The sequence below is a fragment of the Petaurus breviceps genome, unplaced genomic scaffold (assembly GCF_028583685.1).
Source record: "Petaurus breviceps papuanus isolate PSGF00001 unplaced genomic scaffold, PetGlider_PUasm1.0 90630, whole genome shotgun sequence".
Classification (NCBI taxonomy): Eukaryota; Metazoa; Chordata; class Mammalia; order Diprotodontia; family Petauridae; genus Petaurus; species Petaurus breviceps.
In genome coordinates, this window is record NW_027187291.1 from 1,882,679 (window position 1) to 1,899,266 (window position 16,588).

The window sequence follows — 16,588 nt, forward strand, 5'->3', positions numbered from 1 at the left end:
AGAGAGAGAGAGAGAGAGAGAGAGAGAGAGAGAGAGAGAGAGAGAGAATAGGGATTAAATATGTTTAACTACCTACATTAATGAGATATATCTAGCCTCACAACAAATCAAATACCTTCGAGGACCACCCCCAAAGAATTATGTGGGGGAGTCGTGGAAAGGGAAAGGGAAAAAAAACCTGGGAGGCGTCAGGGCCCGCTGTTAATTTCGCGATTTTAACGAGGCAGTTGGAGTCTTTCTAAATGTCAGGGTCGCTTTGGAAAACTGTAAAAGAACACAGTTTAATTGCGCCGAGTTTTAAAAGGTCCTATAAATGTAATTGGTATTTTAATACAAGTTATCAAATCATACAGCTCCTTCTCCTAAACATATTTTAAAACAAACGAGGTCGTCATATTTAAGGTTTTAATGATCAATTTCCTTATTATTGATAAAGGTTTAACTATCATATGGAGGGAATTGGCTTTGTAATAGGGCCCCCAAAAACGGCTGTAAACTCTTTAACAAACTATAAAACGCCATAAAGCCTAGGCTGTTGTTGTTGTTTATACCACAACGCATAAAAGCTGTTAGCATTTTACGAGTTCCTTCCTCTACAGCTATAAAATCTCGGGTTCGATCGGCCCCCTCCGCCTTATTGCTAGATGTTGGGGGTGTCAATGGCGAAATTAAAATGATTATGGCTTTTCCGGCACGATCCGCAACTTTGGCAGGGGGTTTGCACCCTTTCTGTTGCAAGAGCTGGGGGGATCTTCCATCCAACCCCAAGAATGCTCTTCGCCCCCCTCCTAACAACGAGGATTAGCCTCCACTGTACGGAGCTTTTCTCCGTTTTTCTTTCTTTCCTTTTTTTTTTTTTTTTTTTTAAATATATGATAGGGGGGGGGGGAAGCTATGGGAGGAGTTGGGAGAGGGTTAGAGGAGGGAGGAAAGGTGGGGAAAGGAAGGAGAAACTTTACCGACGTTGGAGTATGGAGCAGAGTTCGCCCCATGATTGCAGACACCGCAGTTTTGTACAATCTCAGCACTGAGTGGGGTAAATAAGGAGGGAGGGAAGGCTGGGGGAGAGGGAGGGTGTGTGGGGGGACAGACTCCAGAAGGTTCTCCGACCCAGTCAGCGCTTTTAGGGATGTATTTTTGGTGTCTGAGATGGCACTGGCGGGCTGTCACTAGTCCTTAAAAGAACCAAGGGCCGGCACCCATACCTCCCAACTCACTACCCGAACTGTTTTCGGTCCCTGTCCCACACAGACCTTTGACTTTGCTTAGATTTTGCTGAGTTTAACATTCCTACCCAACCCAAATGGTGCCCTCCCCAATCAAAAGCAATATATAAAAGGGAGGAAAGAACCAGCTACTTTTCAGGGTACCAGCTTTGGCGCCAAACCGGCTACCAGCTTATGCCTTGGTGGCCCAATACTGGGGGCGTCTTTGAGTTCCGACTGTAAGCCGGAGGGGATGGTCTATTTAGGAGGGTGCTTGAACATAGATCTCCGTATGCCACTGTCACCTCCCGACCTGGAAATAGGTTAGGCAAGGTGTGTGTATGGGAAGGAGTGGGGAGAGAGTTTTGGCCACTCCCCGAATCTTCTATTTGCAGCTGGGTTCCAGTTGACCCAGAAAACCCGGCTCCGCGAAAGAAATTACAAGGAGCAGTTGTTGAGAGGGCTGGATGTAGTTTTAACTACCAGGACCTATTAGCGTTCAATGTTCCCCTTTCTCTGGCTCCTCCCTGACCGCCACGGGGTGCCCTGGCCCTGTGGGGCACTAGAGGGTCCATCCCTTTCTTGAGATCATTTGCCTTGCGGGGGGGGGGAGGGGAAGCATTAAATGAATTTGTATCCAAGACAGTAGCGTTTTCATTTTTGTTTTAATTGACCTCAAATGTCTTCCTGTACACTTCTCCGAACTGGGCTTAGGCCTCTATTTTTCAGAACCTTTCGAACACCTTTCCCTTCCCCGACTTCAAGTTTTGGTTTAAAGTAAGAAGTGCTACTCTCCTCCCACCGCAACCGCAGCTAATCTGGTTCTGAAGGTCTTCTCCACCCCTGCTACCTCAGCAGGGACAGAATTTCCAGAAGAAACTCAATAGTGGATTCCGGAGAATGGGAGAGAGAGAGACAACAGAAAAAAGGGAGAGGTGGAAAAGGAGTGCAGACAAAGCTAGCCTGGAGAAAGAAGGGAGCCAAGGAAAACTGGGGGGAAAGAGGCAAGAGGGAAGCGGTTGCAAGGAAGTTAGCATTTTTATCAAGTTCGTAAGCTTTTTATGGCTAAGGCGTGGAATAAACTCACCAGCAAGGCAGGAACTCACTACGAGCGGGGAAGATTCCTCCTAAATCATCCTACTACTGTACCAGAGATTCCTGGAGAAAAGAAAATGTTTCTATTATAAGAGAAAACAAGGAAGAGTGAGAGAGGAGAATTTATTAACACCCAATGGAGGCTAGATTTATTAGGGAGGTATAAGCTGAAAGGAAAACTGAATTTGCAGTCTGTCCTCTCTCGGGCAGGGAGACAGGGGAATTCCCGCACTAACCAATGCTGTAGGGTCGAGGCCTCTCATTCCGATCTCGGGGTAGGGTAGGGAATACCCGGAATTGAGGAAGGACTAGAAAATCGCCAGGGAAGCCTGATGGTGCAGAGTCAAGGAGACATGATTCCAAGAGGATATCCCCTAACCCAGATCTCTCCAAATCAAGATTTTTGGCCCCAAAGTAGCAAAAAGGCAACAGCTTGCTCTCCTCCATTCCTCTCAAGTGCCTCTAAGGTCGGAGTAACCAGGTAGCCCAGTATCTCCACTTGATGGGTCTGGACAGACTCAGCCATCGAGATCTTTATGAAAAACAAAAACCCCACACGGAAAAATGGCTTTTTTCAGACACCCAAGTTCCCGTCGTCGAAATCTGAGCTGGAAAAGTCTAAATTATCCCTCAGTTCCAGGGAGAATAACCGTGTGGAGGCCCCTGGAACCTTAGAATATCTATATAGGTGAGTAGACAAGGTGGCTAGACAGACGACATAAACAGGCAGACAAACATTTCAAATCCCTTATATTTCAGAGATCCATTCCTCTAGTTCCGTTATTGCAAAAGGACCAAAATTCCAGAGGCTATCCCATAAATTCCTTTGCTCCGATCCTCAGGAAAGGGTTATTGCTCTACCTATTTCTTCCCTAGCCTGCCTCTCCTGCAGTCACGTCCAAGTCCCCACCGTGCTGACCCTAAAAGTCAAGCTTTTCTCTGAAGATGCCTTATCCCTAACATCTTTGGACCTTCCTCCTTTCCCTACCCTTTTCACCTGTCCTTTCCTATGTCTTGGGACTATTCACACACACACACACACACACACACACACATATCCCTAAAAAACCCTATACCTAAGAAACTACTGCCTCATGTTTATCTGGACACGTTATTAGTAGTTTAGTGTCCACTTTAACATATTTATTCGACTCTTACCAAGCCTTTCACTTGGGGATTGGGGACAGAATTCCCTTAGTGGGATTCTAATTATTTCCTGAAGGAAAGGTGGGGATAAATATTAATATATTGTATATGTGTGTGTATATATATATTATACATACACACAAAATTGGAAGTGAACATAATTAACCCCATATTTTTATTACGTTCAAATTATCTATGACGTTCAGTAAATGTGCAATTTACTAGCTTCTGGGGCGACTAAGGTGATGTTTAAAGTCCTGGTGCCCTAGAGCCAGCGCTCCGGGGATTTTAGCATGGAGCAAGGGCGCCATCTAGCGGTCGTCCTTCGACAAGGTCCGACCTAGGGCAGCAGTCCAACCTTGTTGCAGAGAGAAAAAAGAGAAAGGAAGAGAAAAAAGCCAAACCCACAACCTTTAGTTATTAGCAAAGGGAGGAAGAATGAGAGAGGAAGAGAAAGAGTTGAAATCAGGAAACGGTTCATGAGAGTTTGCGGACAGGCAAAAAAAATAATATAGAATAAAAGAAGACATAAGCTGTTTTCTCCTCATTCTCTCCCCCTCCCCTTCTGCCTGGAAGCATCCAGCGCTGCAACGTTTATGGACCATACAAGGGTTGGGGGAAGGGGGGGGGGGGGGGGGGAGACGGTGTGGAATGAACGCTTTTGAAAAGCCACACAATTGTTTCGAATCCTGAGACTAAACAATTGGGCTTTCTATGGGGAAGAAGGGACGGAGAGGACGAGGGGGAGAGGGGTTGTAAATAGATCAGAGCCTGCCCGGATCCAGACGTCTCCCCTTAACTTTATGTGCGTTTGTGTGTGTGTGTATGTTTGTGTGTGTTCGAGCGCGAGTGTGTGTGTGTGTGTGTGTGTGTGTGTGTGTGTGTGTGTAGAGCTCCGTTTACGACTCTCGATTCAAGGAGCCTGCAATTGCTAAGTGGGAGGGAGGAGGGGGAGTGGGGGGGAGAACAAAGAGATGAGTCCGGAATGCACTATCTAAAGCGTCTGTGACAACAAAGTCCCCTTTCCCTCCTTCCCCCTTTCTTTTTCTCCTTGTTGCCCCTTCCCCCTTACCCCTTCTCTCACCCTACACCACGCCACCCCGAGTATGTGTGTGTGAAACTTCGAGGTGTCCACAGATGTAGCCCCTGCCTCTGCCCCCATCCCCATCCCCCGCCCCAGCCCCAGCCTCAGCGCTACTTTGGGAGAACCGGAAAGTTTCCGCTCACTATTTGCTTTGCTGCTATTTAGTTTCTTAACCTTCAGAAATTTCTACGCTATAAAGTTTTATAGCGGTCATATTCTTTTACTGCAGCGCACACTGCATTGAATTCGCTCTCGGGGTCTCTTTGCGTCCCCTTCTCTCTCTCCCTGTATTTTTCTCTCTCTTCTGTGACAAGTGACTTCCCAATCTCCTTCCCTTCACAAGTCATTTCTCCTTTCTTTGTTTTCCCCTTCAAAGTTTTCCCCACCTCCCATTCGTGGGACCCCGGCGCCACTGCGGGAGAAGTTCCTTTCTCTGGTTCCCTAGCTGTTTCCTGCTGATGTCCGCTCTCCTCACTGGGCTTCAGTGCAGAAGAGCTCAGCGCTATCTGCCGACCACAGAGCCGCATCAGCAGGACCGGGGCCAATTACTATGCATGTAATATATTTTCTACGATATATAATAAAAGCCTATATTTTCTATTACTTAGAACATCCATAGGGTGTAAAGGCAGTCCCTTAACACAGACTTCCAGATTTCTTTCCCTTAATAGTCCTCATTCCCATTTATTTATTTTTCCTCAGTTTGAGGGGAGTAGGCCTCCATTTAATTTTCTGGGCTCCTCATTCATGAGTTACCTCCTTCCTCTCACAACCTTTAGTGAGTAAGAAAGGGCCCCCTCACATCAGCAGGTCGAAGAGCAGCTTGAACTAAGGTCAAGACTCACTGGTACACCCAGGTCAGGCCAAGCCAGGCTGTTCGACCACACCAAAATAATTATAAACTTCTACCTAGAAGGGATAGGGGTGGAACTAGCTCCAGGGTTGAAAGGAAATCTAAGTCCAGCAGAGAGAGGGGACACAGAACCTCAAGAATCCAAACCCATGATTGTCACAGAAAGGGGTTCTGGAAAGAAAAACAGCCCAGACTCTGTCTCCAGCCGAGTGTCTCATACTTTGTAAGAGTACACCCCCTAACTGCTGCCTGGGGTTTTGGTAAGGCAAAGGAAAATAAAAAACCGAAAGAAGCCATCCTTACAAAGCACCCCAAATCTCATGTCCTGAAAAGGCTAGAGCCAGGTTAAGTGAAGAAGGGAGGCAGGAAAGAAAGAGGGAGGAGAGGACTTTTCCAAATGAATCCAAATAGGAGACCCTTGGCCTGGTGGGAACTTCACTTTTTTCGAGAGGACAGGGTATGAGCACCGGAATAATTCCATGGACCTTCTGAACAGACTGGTTCTCCTCCTAGGGAAACCTGAAAGAAACAGGCCTTCTCGTTTGACTCTAGGAATTCTCGATTACAGCAAACGAGTTAAGGAAACCTGATTCTTGAGAATGGGTGGGGATTTCTACATTGGAAGGGAAATGATATTACAGGGCCTTAAGTATTTACTCCGCGTTTATTTACCTATGACTACCTAAAGATGACATTCTTTAGCGTGGACATAATTTGTTCAAAACAAGAAGGAAACAGGGAGAAGAGAGAAGCCGGTATTTAGTCCCAATAAAAAGGTTTAGACTGGAGGGAAGTAGCAGGGACCCCTCCAGCTAGGGATGTGGGTGGGTGTGGAGAACCTGAGAGGGAGAAATCATCGCTTCCCGAACCCCAGGATCATTCCTTCTATTTTCTCTCCTTTCTTCCCTTCACCGGATTGGGGTTCGGGTTTCCGAATTTAGAAGCTCAGTCACTGAAAATAAACACAGAGCTCGCAGTTTCTGGGAATGGAAACGATGGAGGAGGAAGTAGAGGGTAGCTCCCCATCTCTTCTTATGTAGGGTTAAGGGGGTACCACCTCAGAGAAATCTGGTAATTTTTCCCCTCAATCAGCCTTCCCTGAAACTAGGCAACGGCTTAGGCAGGTGAGAGGAGAGACAAGAGATGCACGCAAAAGAGATTTATTTTGAGATATATATATATGTATTTTCGGGTTTTTTTTTCCTTTTTTTCTTCTTCCAAAACGAACAATCTGAGCTATGCGCTCATCCCCTCCCTTCCCATATCCTTGCCCTCCCCCCTCCCCAAAATAAGTGGTAACCGAAATCAGGAGGCATGGTCACCCCCCAAAAAGCACAAACACTGACACAACATTACAACACCCACCGACATAGCAAAAAGTTCTAAGCGAGATCCCCCTCCAAGCAGCCGGGGGAAAAGGAGAGATAGTTCCTCCAAAACCGGGTTTAGGGAATGCGGGCACGGGGAGGGACAGAGCAGGGACGAAAAGAAAGCGTCAGTCTCTCTGAAGATTTCCATTCGTCCTTCCCACCCGGGGACTAGGCCCCGAGGGAAGGCTCCCTGGTACAGCGGTGGTCCCAAGTCTGGGACTGAGTCCGGATCTTCCGCGCTGCCCAGAGAGTCTCGGAATTCTTTTTCCAGGGCAAGATGGAACACAGCAGGACCAACCATTCTCTTCCAAGAGGAAACTTCGGGAGTCCACGGATTCCACTGGCTTTTTGCGGACACATTGGACCAGAAACAAAGCGGTATGAAGGAAAAAGAGAAGACCTCCGCGGGTCCTTACTGGAGTCACAACTCAGTTTTGTTGCTCACATCTCCTCTTGGAAAGGAGCAAGGAGGGAATCGATTCACAATAAATTACAAATTGGAGTCTCCCGGCCTTGCTTCGGTGAATAGAGGAGCCGGGTGAAGTAAATGGAGGAAGCTGGGTTTACTCTCCAAGGTATTAATTAGACGGTTTGTCTGGGCTGGGACTGGACTATTACAAGGTTCAGGGTCTGGGGGAAGTGCTCCGAGCTGGGAAGGCTGCAGGGCAGGTCTTGCATTTCGCAACACGGAACAAAAACAAAAATGGAGATATGAGGGAAGAAGATGGAAAGAAAGGAGCGGGTACTTGGCCTGTCTTTAGCATAAAGGTATCAGGAGCCTGTCAGAGAACTAAGGTAGGGGACCTGGAGACGGTGAATTCGGACAAGACTCATTTTGCTCTTCCCATACCCCACTCTAGCTTCTAACTCTGTGAGGTGTTTTCTGGTGGATATATGTGTTTGTTCGAATAAACGAGCGGATCTTCTGAGAACAAGTATGGAGTGAATGAGTCTTCTCTAAGGTTCTAAGAACAACTCTGTGTATGTATGGGGAGGGAGGGGGGCGGGGGGGGGGAAGGGCGAAGATGCAGTGGTTGCACCAGACCCTTTTGTGGAGCTGTATCCTGGAGGGAGTTCCTTCGAGGCTTAAATATAATTGTATGTTCCTATGCCTATGTTTGTTTAATCTGAGGGACGCTTGTTCAGGTATGTATAGGTGTTTATGTAGCAGTGTATATTTTGTGTATGAGCAGTGTGCGTTTGTATATGAGCAGTGTGCGTTTGTGTATGAACAGCCCGCAGTTCTAACGTGTGTTCGGTGCTTCATGCGGCGTTCACCCTTGTATTATACAGACATCTATCGGGCTTACTTGTTGAAGGGTCTCCAAGGGCAGGTTTCTGTGTGGCCAGCAAAATTGGTGTCCTGACTCACTACAGGGACAGAGAGTGAGGTGGCCAGACTGATTTGAGACACATTTTCCCATCTTCTAAAAGGATCTGAGCTGGTTACATCTACTTTCTAAACCAATCACCCGCCCCATGCCCACTTCTACTGCTCCATTCTGGAGTTCCCCAAAGCGTCTTCAGCTAGGAAGCTGGAGAGCCCAAAGGGAAAGGAGGAGGAGAAGTGCGAAACCAGACTTTGGGCGCAGAAAAAAGTCTGGCATAGGGTGAGAAGGACTCCATCCCCATTACGTGATTGAAACCCTGGGAGCATCGTGTTGCAACCATCGCTTATAAATAAGATTCGATGGAAGTGAGGGGGTGAGGGCGTGGGAAGGGGGTGGGGAGGGTCGAGCTGTCTATTCTTTGCCTTGTTCTTTATTCATTTTCTTCATTTTCATCCGCCGGTTCTGAAACCAGATTTTGACTTGTCTCTCACTCAAGTTGAGGAGTCTGGCCACCTCGTGTCTACGGTCCCTGGTGAGGTACATATTGAATAGAAACTCCTTCTCTAATTCCAGCGTCTGGTATTTGGTGTAAGGGCATCGCTTTTTCCTGGAGGAGCGGGCATGCAACCAGTTGGCAGAGGGGTTGGCTGAAAGAGAAGGAGCGATAGAATCAAAAGAGAGGAAGAGAAAAGACGGCCAGGAAGAGAATCGATTCCCCAACCTTTATAGTTTCAGGATATGGCCCCTGCCCTGTCCCCCTCCTGTCAGTACCTCCACATGCATTTTGGGCCTCAGTATTTCAAGGGGACAATAAATACCCAGTTCCGTTCATCTGCCCTCTCCCTATACACACCCCAAGTCATCACCTGGAGGTGGGAATTAACCTAAAAGGAACCGCTAAGAAATGAATAATAATAATAAATAACGACGACACACGATTATATAGTGTTTTATAACATTTGCCTGCTTCAAATTTTCCCGACTGAGACCAAGCCCTCACCTCTTTGTCTCCCAGCCAAATATCTAACGCTTTCTAACAGACCAAAGCTCTTTCCTAAACTAGATAAAGCTAAAAGTCCTCTTCTATATTGCTCAGGATTCGAATATTGTAGGACAGGGCAGGATGAGAGAAAAAGATTGGGGGGGGGGGGATATTCCTGACAAGGAACAGAGGTTTGGGGTGGGAAACAGCTGAGTTCTCCCCAATATCAACTTTCCTTCGTTATGGAAATTGTCCTGAACCCCTGCCAAGTCTCATGGGGCCTGTATGTTCATGTCAAAACACACACTCCAACACCGAATTCACAAGCACACAGGCACACGAGTGCATAGGCACACACATTCCAATTGCAACCATTTATCAACTCCAACCCACTCGACTTTGCTGGTGGCTCTGAAATAACTTATGATTGCAATATTCTCACCTTGGCTTCTCTAGGCCTTAGAGTTTGGTTAAGCCAAGGTTCAGGGAAAATATACAGGGAAATTGAGGGGGGCTTGGGGGAGCAAGAGACCTAGTCTCAAGTCTCACCCACACCGCCCCCCCTTATTTTTCCCAGTGCCCACACTGTGAGCAAAGGTGGGAGAAAGGAGGAGAAGAATCAGGGGGGAAAGAAACAAAATAAAAACTAAGAGACAACCCTCTTCTCTGCCTCCTCCCTACGATTCTTTTCGAATTCTCGAAAGAAAATCTGAACCAATGGAGGACAGCCGTCCTGGTCTGATTTCCTCTCTCGAAATGGAATGCCCTGAATATTTTAAAATAATCCGGTTAATCTGACATTATAAGTACCGTGTCTCACCAATTTGCTGCGCTATTTCCTTAATGTGATTGACTGGGCTGGGACATGGAGCAACATTAAATATTAAAGAGGAAGAAAGCTGTTAATAATTGATGCTGGTGAAGCTTCTCCCTCTCTTTAATGGGATTTCGAGACCGAATTTGGGGCTTTGGGGGTGTCCTCCTGAAATACAAACTCTTTCCCTTTCAGTCTGGCCAGTTCGAGGGGGACAAGAGAGAGTTGGGGGGAGTCGTTTTTTCCAGCATAGCTGACCCCATCTCTAACCCTGCTGAGCCACCTCCCCCGGCCCCCCCCCCTTATTGCCATCCCTCTCCAGACCACTGTGGCATAGAAAAACCATGGGGAATCAGACAGAGGGGAGGCAGGACGGCAAATTCAGCCCCAACTGAAGGGGAGAGGCGGGGGGAGCAAGAGCACCTTGTCACGTCTCGCCTCGGCTTTGTTTATTGTTTGGAGGCATGTTTTTTTTGTCCATGTACCTCCTACCTTACTTCTCCTACTCGATCTCAAAAACGGGGACAGGCAATAATACCAGGAAACTTGCTACTTCTGAAAGACTGAAGAATCTGGAAAGGGGCATTCCTGAAAGGTTGTTATGGGGGGGGGGAAGGGGGAGCAGGGCAGGACAAGTTCCATTCAGAAAAGTTAAACTCCCCTTTAGCCCCCTCACACCCAGTCAACTCCATCAGCTGTCCAATATAACTTTGGGATTTCAACCTGTGTACCAGGAAAGTGTCCAGGGAAGTTTAGAGAAGACCCCTAAGGTGTCAAAGCGTTCTACTAAGACGTAATGATACAGCCCACCCAGGCTATTGGGCGAAGGCACCCCAGGGAGAAGTTTGGAGTTGGGTAAGGTGAAATATCCTCAGCTGAAAAGAGAGCACAGGCGATGTGGAACTGACTGACTCGAGCTCAGAAGGACCAGGAAAAAAAATATCCAAGATGCGCGAGGCTTCCCTTCTGGTTTCTGGTCCTCCCAGTTTTGCTGCGCCCGTGCCCACATTAACTCCCAACCCGGAGGGGGAGCTGACGAGGCGGAGCTGGAAAAGCTGGGACAGGATCAGGGCGGAAGTCTTGGGTACTATTACTACGTGGTTGTTTTTGTCCCTTTTCTTCATCTTTCCCTCCCTCCCCCAAACAGGGGACGGAAGCGGCGCGTGATCCAGTTTGAACAATTCACCAAGCTGTTGCATCTCAAATAAAACCCTAATGAGGCGCCCCCTCCCTCCTTCCAGCCCTTCCCCTCTTTGCTGTTTGTTTGTTTTAACTGTTTGCGCGTGGCTCAAAAATATTCATTTCAGCGGCAGTGAATTTAATCTAAGAAACGTGAGCACTTTAGCTGTACCCAGACCTCTCCCCATACACACACTTTCACAGTCAGAGGAAATTTAGCAGATTAAGGCTCGGCTCCAGGGATCCCTTCGAAGCTTCTCAGGGTCCCCTTACGCCCTGTTTTGCCACCCCTGGTCCCTGACTATCCCCTTGCCAGTTCAGCGGCCCTCTCCCCTCCAACTTCGATCCGATCCAACCAGCCGCTCCCTGCCTTCGAGTACGGGAGAAAAAGATAGAGAACTCGGGAAACTGTTCCAGCTTGTCTTTATTGGCTGGACAAAGCTCCCCCTAGAATTTTGAGGGTACTTCCACATCTACCCGGTTTTCCCGCCTCCCGGGGTAGTTGGCCTGCCCCTCTTCCGAGTATCCCGCCCTCCTTCCTTCTCACTCTCTCTCAGCCCGGCACCGTTGTAACTTTACATTGTCCGGGGTTTATTACCTCCCTCCCACCTCCCCACCTCCTCCCTCCCACCCTTCGCTCTCTAGCTGCCTTGGCATTTCCTCACTTTTTATAACTTACTTTGATCAGGCCTCTCTTTGTCTTCGCTTCCTTCGCAAAGTTTATTGTCTCCGTAGCCCGGTCTTTGATTAGATAGGATACCTTCCCTTCCGGACGAAGTTTCTAAATTGTACTCCGGGGTGCCTTGCTTAAGGAGCTCCCCTGAGCCCCCCAGCAACGGTTCGGCTTTCACTAGGGGCTGCCCGGGCCCCCCCTCGCTCCTGGGCACCGGCTCCAACCAGGTGCGGAGATACCTGCTCTCCGAAGGCGGGACGCTCTGGTGTTGGATATACGGGTGGTAGACCGAAGGGAGGCTCCCAGACGAGTGAGGGCTCAAAGGCGTCCACGAGGCGCTGAAGACGGGAGCTTTGGGCTGGAAACTACAGGAGGGGAATTCGAGATGCTCCGCGTGGCCGGCTTGGCGAGGACTTGTGTATTGGCCGGAAGGAAACTTGGCTGGAGGCGCGTCTTCACTCTCGTGACTTATGATCGAGTCAACATAATAACTGCTAAGCGTCCCAGAAATGGACATTCTCAGACATTATACAGGGAGCGTTTTCAGGGAAGGGAAGCGCTAGCGCGGAGGCGCCCTATATCGGGAGAGGTGGCTACAGGACAGGTCTGAGGGTTTGGACGCGACCCCCCAACCCCCCACCCACCCACCCCCACCCCCTGCTCAACTTCTCAGCCAACAAAGTACAGTTGAGCAGCCGGGCTCGGAGCTTCTTGCAAAATGATTGGTCAAAGTTTTTCCGACTGCCTGATAAAGCGTCAGCTTCGACGTAAATCAATCGAGCGAGGGGGCTGCGCTCCCGCTGTCATCCGCGCTGCATTCCATATCAAGGATGAATTGTTTTATGCAATGTGGCAACACGTCAGGGCTCCAGCGACCACGTAACCTCAGCCCGAGCCGCCGGCCGCCCGGGGTCCCCCCCGTTTGGAGGAAGGGGGGTTAGCTCTCAACATGGGCGGGGGTGGGGGAACGGGCGGAAAGAGCTGTGTTTCGTCGAAGGGACTCTGACTGCTCAGCGCTCTCCCCTGGCGTGTCGCAAAGGGAAAGGGCCCCAGCCTGGAGAGCAGCCGGAGAGATCCTAAGGAATAATTAAAAAATAGATGGTTTCCGCTCCTTCACACTCCCACCCCTCACTCTCCTACCCCCTGTCAAGGACTCCTTTCCCTTCCCCAAACTACTCAAATATGAATTTGTTCTTATTTAAAAGCCGAGTCTTTTGAGATGAGAAACTGGATGAGTTAATGAAAGAGGAGATAAAGAGACTCACAGAGACAAAAAGATCCAAAGTGGGGAGTTTGAGGAGAAATGAGTGACCTGATTTTTAAAATCTCTACTGCGCTCATTTTAGGTAGAGCGGGATTGATAGCCCTAAGCGCTCGGCCTCCCTTGTCTCCCTAATAACGGAGGAAACCCCCCCCCCAAAAAAAAAAAACCCAAACAACAATGGAAGAGAAAGGGGGACCAAACCGGCAACCCAACACCCCCTCCCGCTTGAAATCAGAGTCCATCCAGAGTTTAAGGGGTTAGTAAAATACAGAGAAGGGAGTAAACTGGGCACCGAAACTTAGGCCGGGCAAATAGTTTAACAAAAACTTAACGCGAGATGCCTCTGATTTTGCCCTGGAAAGGGGGAGGCTGGGTGCCCTGGACGGGGATGCAGGGAGAACTTCCCTATGGTTTGTACCTCTGTGCCCCCAGCCCTCAAAGTTAATCCAATCCCCTCATGTGGAGGGTTATTGGTCAGTACTTTGGGGATTGCTCCAGTTGGAAAAGGGAAGGGTGAGGGATATGGGTCCCCTATGTGAGCTGGACCTTTGGGTTGAAAGTAGCTATTTACTTTTTCTCACTTGTTCTTGAGGCTTCTAGTCCCACAACTTGAGGCTGAAGTGGAGAACGAGACAGGAATAGGTCCTTTCCCCCTCCTTTCTCACTGGATCGGTTTCTCTAAGGCAGGCTACCACATATAAGGCAATCACGAGGCAGCCGAGAATAGGTTGAAGAAATGGTCTCCCACCTCCCCTGGCAGCCTAGCCGGCGCTTCCGAAGAGCGCGTTTAATTGATATAAATTTCGCGGGCACTTGAGAGACCCGACCAACACTTTGGTTAGTCTCGCATCTCACCAAGCTTCCTCTCCTCCTCCTTCCAGGAAAACCCTCAGTGGTCTTCTCTTTAGTAGGGGAGCCCCAAGAAGTTTGGGATCTACTCTAGGAAAGTGTGTGGAGGAAGGGGAAGAGAAGTGGAGGGAAAACTTTATTAGAATATGATTATTTTGGGCCAGGGTGTTTTTTTTTTTAGGTTCGCTGTTGTGGGGTGTTTGAAAAGTGAGGTGCTGAAAGTCTCAGTCGCCTGAGCAAGAAACGTCTTGAAAAGCTTAATCCCTCTGCAACAAGAGGAGTCTTGAGGAGGCCGGGGGGATTAGAGCAAGCTGTCTCCAGTTCCGTGTCTCTCTTGTAGTCCTCAGGCCCCCTTAACAAAAGGATATGGGGTCATTCCAACTTATGATTTTTCGATTTTTCGCTGCCTTCAGGTCATCTTTGGAGGAAGGGGGCGATTCTGCCCTTCTTCCTCCCTTCCCCTCCTTCCTTTCCAAATGAAGCCATCTCGTGTCATTACATGTGAAATACGAGGGCGAAGCGCCATATTTCTTTCCATGATGGCGATTCCAAAATGATTTTTTTAAGATCAATCTTGACATCTAGTACTGCCCCCACCGTCCCCACCTTCATCTCCTCCCCCTTCTCGAACCTAGCTCTCCCGAGGGGGACAGCCCAATGGACCCGTGACCCAAGAACATGCGGCCCTCGGGCTTTTCCCCAGTCTCCTTTGGGAAAAGGAACCCGGTGTGGTTTGCCCTTAACTGGCTCAAGGATGCTTGGCAGAGACAGAAAAAGACGCAGCGAAGCTAGAGCAGAGAGGCAGAGAGGGAGAATGCCGAGCAAAAAGCCGTTCTGAATCAATATTAAACTTAAACACCTGTTCTCTATTTGAGAGACGGATGGAGCCTGCTGTCGGCTTACCTGTAATAAATATATTCCCTAGGAAAAAAAATCCCTCCTCCCCCACCATAAATAACAGCGTTATGAACCATGGCAGGACTGAGTATATAATTTTCTGTAGTATATAAATTAGAGCCCAAACGGACGGGGAGGCTGGAATATACAACATAAACACATACATACACACAAACACATGTGTGCAGTATATATGTATGTATGTGTGTGCATATACACATACTATATATACATATATGCATACTATATATGTGTATACATATGTATACACACACTCACGAAGCCGAGCTTGTCCGTTGGGTTATTTCCTCCTGAGATTCCTTAGCCCTTCTGTTCTCGACTGCCACTAGCCTCTATTCTTCTGCCTTCAGAACTCCAGAGTCCCGGTAGCCTATTTCGACTGGCAAAGCTGGAAGGAAGGAAGAAAGGAAGGAAGGAAGAAAGGAAGGAAGGAAGGAAGGAAGGAAGGAAGGAAGGAAGGAAGGAAGGAAGGAAGGAAGGACTGCGCAAAAAAAGAGGTTGTCATTTAGAGTTTAACAGGGGCAGAAGAAAGCAGACTGTAAGGTTTAAGATCCCTCTTCTCCTTACTCGGAGAAATTGGGGCAAACCTGAAAAGTCCCAAGAGATAAAGGTTTCTTTTAGAGTTTGGCTTCTGGAGTAGAGTGATCATCGTGGATTAGAGGGACTCCTGCCCTGGAATTATAGAGAAATTCTACGTGGGAGCCCTAACAGTGGAAGGCGTTTGTGCGTGGGCTGCTGCTTCTCTCTTTCTCTCCCCTTCTTAAGGGGATCTGGAGTTTCCTTCCACTTCAGGTGTGTGTGTGGGGGGGGGGGGGGGTGCGTGAAATTTTTTCCCATTGAAGGTTTTCGACTGAATCTACCCCGAAGAGCCTTTGAGAAGTAGAAGTGAATCCAGGACAGAGCCTTACAGAAACCTTAGTTCTCCAAATGGGGACTCCTGGGTTCTGAAGCCCTCCATGATTTTCATTTAGATTGTGGAGTGGGTGTAGACAAAAAAAGTGAGATATGAGCACAGAAAACTCCTCAAAGACAGAAAACACTGCATTATAAATGTCCATGCAAGATATCTTGTCTTCTGGGGAAGAGAAGGGAGGGTCCAAGACTAAAGGGCCTTGGATGCAGAGCAGAAATCTTATTTCTCTTTCAATGAGATTAATTATACTTGTCGTTGTTGCTACTGTTAAATAAGCCTTTGGAAGCCCAGAACTGGGATCCAAAGGGCTCTTTCTCTTTCTAGAGTTCTGAATGATCCTGTCCTAAGAAGGTGATCAAGTCCTTCCTTCCCCTCCCCCCACCAACAGCCAAAAAAAAAAAAAACCCTAAAGAAAAAAAAATATATTTTATTTTATAGGCAGAAGACCCCCTCTTCTCTCTTAACCTCTTGCTATTTTCTGCATAGAATCTGTGGCTGAACAGCTGGGATTGGAAGGGAGGGGAAGGCCCCTTATGGAAACCAGAACATCTTCCCATTTTACTCTCTCCATCCATTTGAGGGCCCATGGGCTGGAATCCTTGAGAAGAATGGAGTCTGAGACACTGGGCAAGGAACCTCGGGTGAGTTCATGCTAGGATCTCTGGCTGAGTGCTGGAAGATTCCCTTGTTGACATCCAGGGAGAGAAAGAGAGACAGTGACAGACAGAATGACACACAAAAAAAAGAAAGAAAGAACTGAAGGTGAGAAGAATTATAAAGGAAGGAAGGTAAGAAGAAAAGAAGGAAAGGAAAGGAAGGAAAGAAGGAAGGAAAGGAAGCAAGGAAGAAAACAACAAACTAACAAAAATGCAAGTATATCATATATTTTATGTGGATCATATTAACAAGCAT

The 16,588-nt window shown here is 48.1% G+C and overlaps 1 protein-coding gene across 1 annotated transcript; it reads right to left on the reverse strand.

Annotated features, from left to right (window-relative positions):
• Nucleotides 1-6,527: 6,527 nt before the first annotated feature.
• Nucleotides 6,528-12,391, reverse strand: HOXB9 (homeobox B9). The gene is made up of 2 exons (XM_069064353.1): nucleotides 11,739-12,391; nucleotides 6,528-8,731 (listed from the first exon to the last, which is right to left on the reverse strand). Exons 1-2 carry the CDS (start codon nucleotides 12,247-12,249, stop codon nucleotides 8,496-8,498), a joined length of 747 nt encoding a protein of 248 aa, XP_068920454.1. The 5' UTR covers nucleotides 12,250-12,391; the 3' UTR covers nucleotides 6,528-8,495.
• Nucleotides 12,392-16,588: the final 4,197 nt, after the last annotated feature.

Coding starts and splice junctions, on each gene's coding strand:
- HOXB9 (XM_069064353.1), bottom strand. CDS start 12,249: ATGTCCATTTCTGGGACGCTTAGCAGTTATTATGTTGACTCGATCATA. Junction 8,732..11,738: donor CAAAGAGAGGCCTGATCAAA/GTAAGTTATAAA, acceptor CTTCTCTTTCAG/CCAACCCCTCTGCCAACTGG.